General features: G+C 32.7%; 1 protein-coding gene across 2 annotated transcripts in view; it reads right to left on the reverse strand.

Annotated features, from left to right (window-relative positions):
• The window catches only part of LOC106464114 (C-Maf-inducing protein-like), a 79,227-nt gene that overhangs the window by 17,103 nt on the left and 59,701 nt on the right, over window positions 1-2,423 (reverse strand). For both annotated transcript variants that reach the window (XR_002611640.1, XM_022391782.1), the window contains exons 14-15: window positions 1,155-1,409; window positions 718-765 (exon numbers count right to left, since the gene is read on the reverse strand). Coding sequence is in view for 1 of the 2 variants with exons in the window: in XM_022391782.1 (XP_022247490.1) it covers window positions 718-765; window positions 1,155-1,409 (303 nt within the window). In the remaining variant the exon portion in view is untranslated. The remainder of the gene's footprint in view (window positions 1-717; window positions 766-1,154; window positions 1,410-2,423) is intronic.

Genomic DNA, 2,423 nt, shown 5'->3' on the forward strand with positions numbered 1-2,423 from the left:
TTAAAAAAAAACAACAAATAAACAAAGGGGTATTTTAGTGGAAGTACACCTACCAGAGGTGCCTTTATTAAAGATTTTAATCAAATGTTCATAGACATCTGTTATCAAAGTTTATCAAAACTAGCAATCTCAAAATATATTACCTCTAAAAATCTATTCCTCAACTATTGATGAAAGGCAGAAAAAAAAATTGGGCAGGCTTGAAAAATCCATTTTACAGCAGACTGTTTCAACTGACTAATTATTTGAACAGTGGCTAGGATTCATGGCAGCTAACAGTTAGTTCAAAAAACGCGCTTTTCTGTGATACAAACAGGAAAAACACTGCTGCTGTAGTACTTAGTGCCAATTGTGGCCACGAGTTATATTTCCTCCATTTCTAAACTGATGTTAAAGTAATATTAGGAGAAAACATCAAGACACTGGATAAGCTATATTTAGATGTTGCATTCACTATTGTAATCTGTAAAGGACTGACTGTAGTTCTCAAAGAATTGACTGTTTCCAAAAATTAAATCTTCAGTATTTCGTGGAGCATATTCCATGCTAGGCCAGCTATTATAGAAGTGAAAGGTTAGCGTGGTATTAAATGAATATCAGAATGATCAGTGAGTGTAGTTCAGACAGTAAAAAGTTACAAGCGTGATTAAAGCAAAAATAAAAAAAATACTGTGTTTAATTATTTCAACCATTCTGAAACTTTTAGCCTAAACTTACTGTTGATTTTGGTGGCAGAACAAGCTTTCGTGGCCCTTCTTTCCGTTGCTAAGAGGGAAAGGGATAAGTAATTTGTAATCATAATTAGTTTTATTGATATATATATATATATTAATTGTGAAATACATTTAAAAAAGATCTAACCTAAACACCTGCAGTGAAATTTAATGTATTTTAATATCACTGAATCTAAATCGCAGTTTTTATCACACTACATTTTATGTACAGATTACTGATACGGTTATAATAATTCAAGGTTTAGAACCATTATTTTCAAACCTTCTCCTAAACTTAAGTTATTTTGTTGGATACGTTATTAGTAGAGCGTGTATGACCAAATCTTGTCAGTTTTGTGTTTGTACTACATTTTTTATCAATACAATTCGTTTCGTTCTACAAACTATACGAGAAAAGCCAAAGTTTTGAAGATTACTTACAAACTCTCTTAAATGCTTCTCTCTCTGACACAGGGCAGCATATTGTTTCCTGCCTGAAGGGGTGCTTTGAAGAGTTGCTATTATCTCAAGTTTCGTATCAGGGTTTTCTACCATGTCCATTTCTACTATTGTGGACAAAGCTTTTTGACAAGTTTCGTCTTCTCGCAGGGCTCTGAGCATGCAGGACTCTAAGTGTTTGTTTAAAATGTGAATAAATCGCTTTCTTCGACAACAACACCCAAGCAACCGTTTTAGCTAAAAAAATATAACACGACAATCTTAAGAATGTTTATAAAGAAAACAATTACTATTTCGAATGAGTTTATTGTTATCATCGATTATATTAGAAATTAATTGCAAATTCACAAGAAATAATATATTACCGACAAGTGATGACATTTGAAAATAAATATCCCTTCAAATCACAGCTACATAAATATAACATTTATTACACGATATGTCAAGAAATATTCATAAGAACTACTGATTATTCTCGATATATTTTTCAGCCCCAAAGTTTTTTAAACATCCATTTGATGCATACTCGGTACAGATTTTTTTAAAGTTCGTGTAAACTAATCAATATTGTTTGCACGTGATATATATATATATATACATATATATATATATACGCTAAAGTTATGCGCGAAGTTCACTTACTACATACAAGAGCAAACATACAACTTGATATAGTCCAAAAACTACCAAGTTGTATGGAGCCCGGTATGGCCAGGTGGTTAGGGTACTCGACTCGCAATTTGAGGGTCGCGGGTTCGAATCCCCGTCCCACCAAACATGCTCGCCCTTTCAGCCGTGGGGCCGTTATAATGTGACGGTCAATCCCACTATTAAATGCAATCATTAGAATCAGGAACGTCGAGAGCTAGCACGGGCCCCCTCTCTCTCTCTTTTTTTAACATTTTCAAGAATTTATTAAAAAGAATATCCTAAATTAGGACAGCAACGAGCTCATAAACCAGACAAAATCATAGCAGCAGCCGTTTTTACCTCACATTATAAGCGTAAAAACGTTAATAAAGTTACAACAAATATATATATCAAATTTATAAAGTAACAAATACATATTAATTATTAATCAAATTATTATTTCAGTCGTTCTTAACGTATCAAGCGTCTATATGCAAAGAAAAGATAAAAACTATGGTTTTTATAATTAAATGAAGATATAGCCTATTTTTCGGTGTATAAGACGCACTTTTTTACCCCAAAATTTGATGTCTAAATCTGCTTGCGTCCTATAAACCGAAG

Source organism: Limulus polyphemus, unplaced genomic scaffold (genome assembly GCF_000517525.1).
Source record: "Limulus polyphemus unplaced genomic scaffold, Limulus_polyphemus-2.1.2 Scaffold1563, whole genome shotgun sequence".
Taxonomy (NCBI): Eukaryota; Metazoa; Arthropoda; class Merostomata; order Xiphosura; family Limulidae; genus Limulus; species Limulus polyphemus.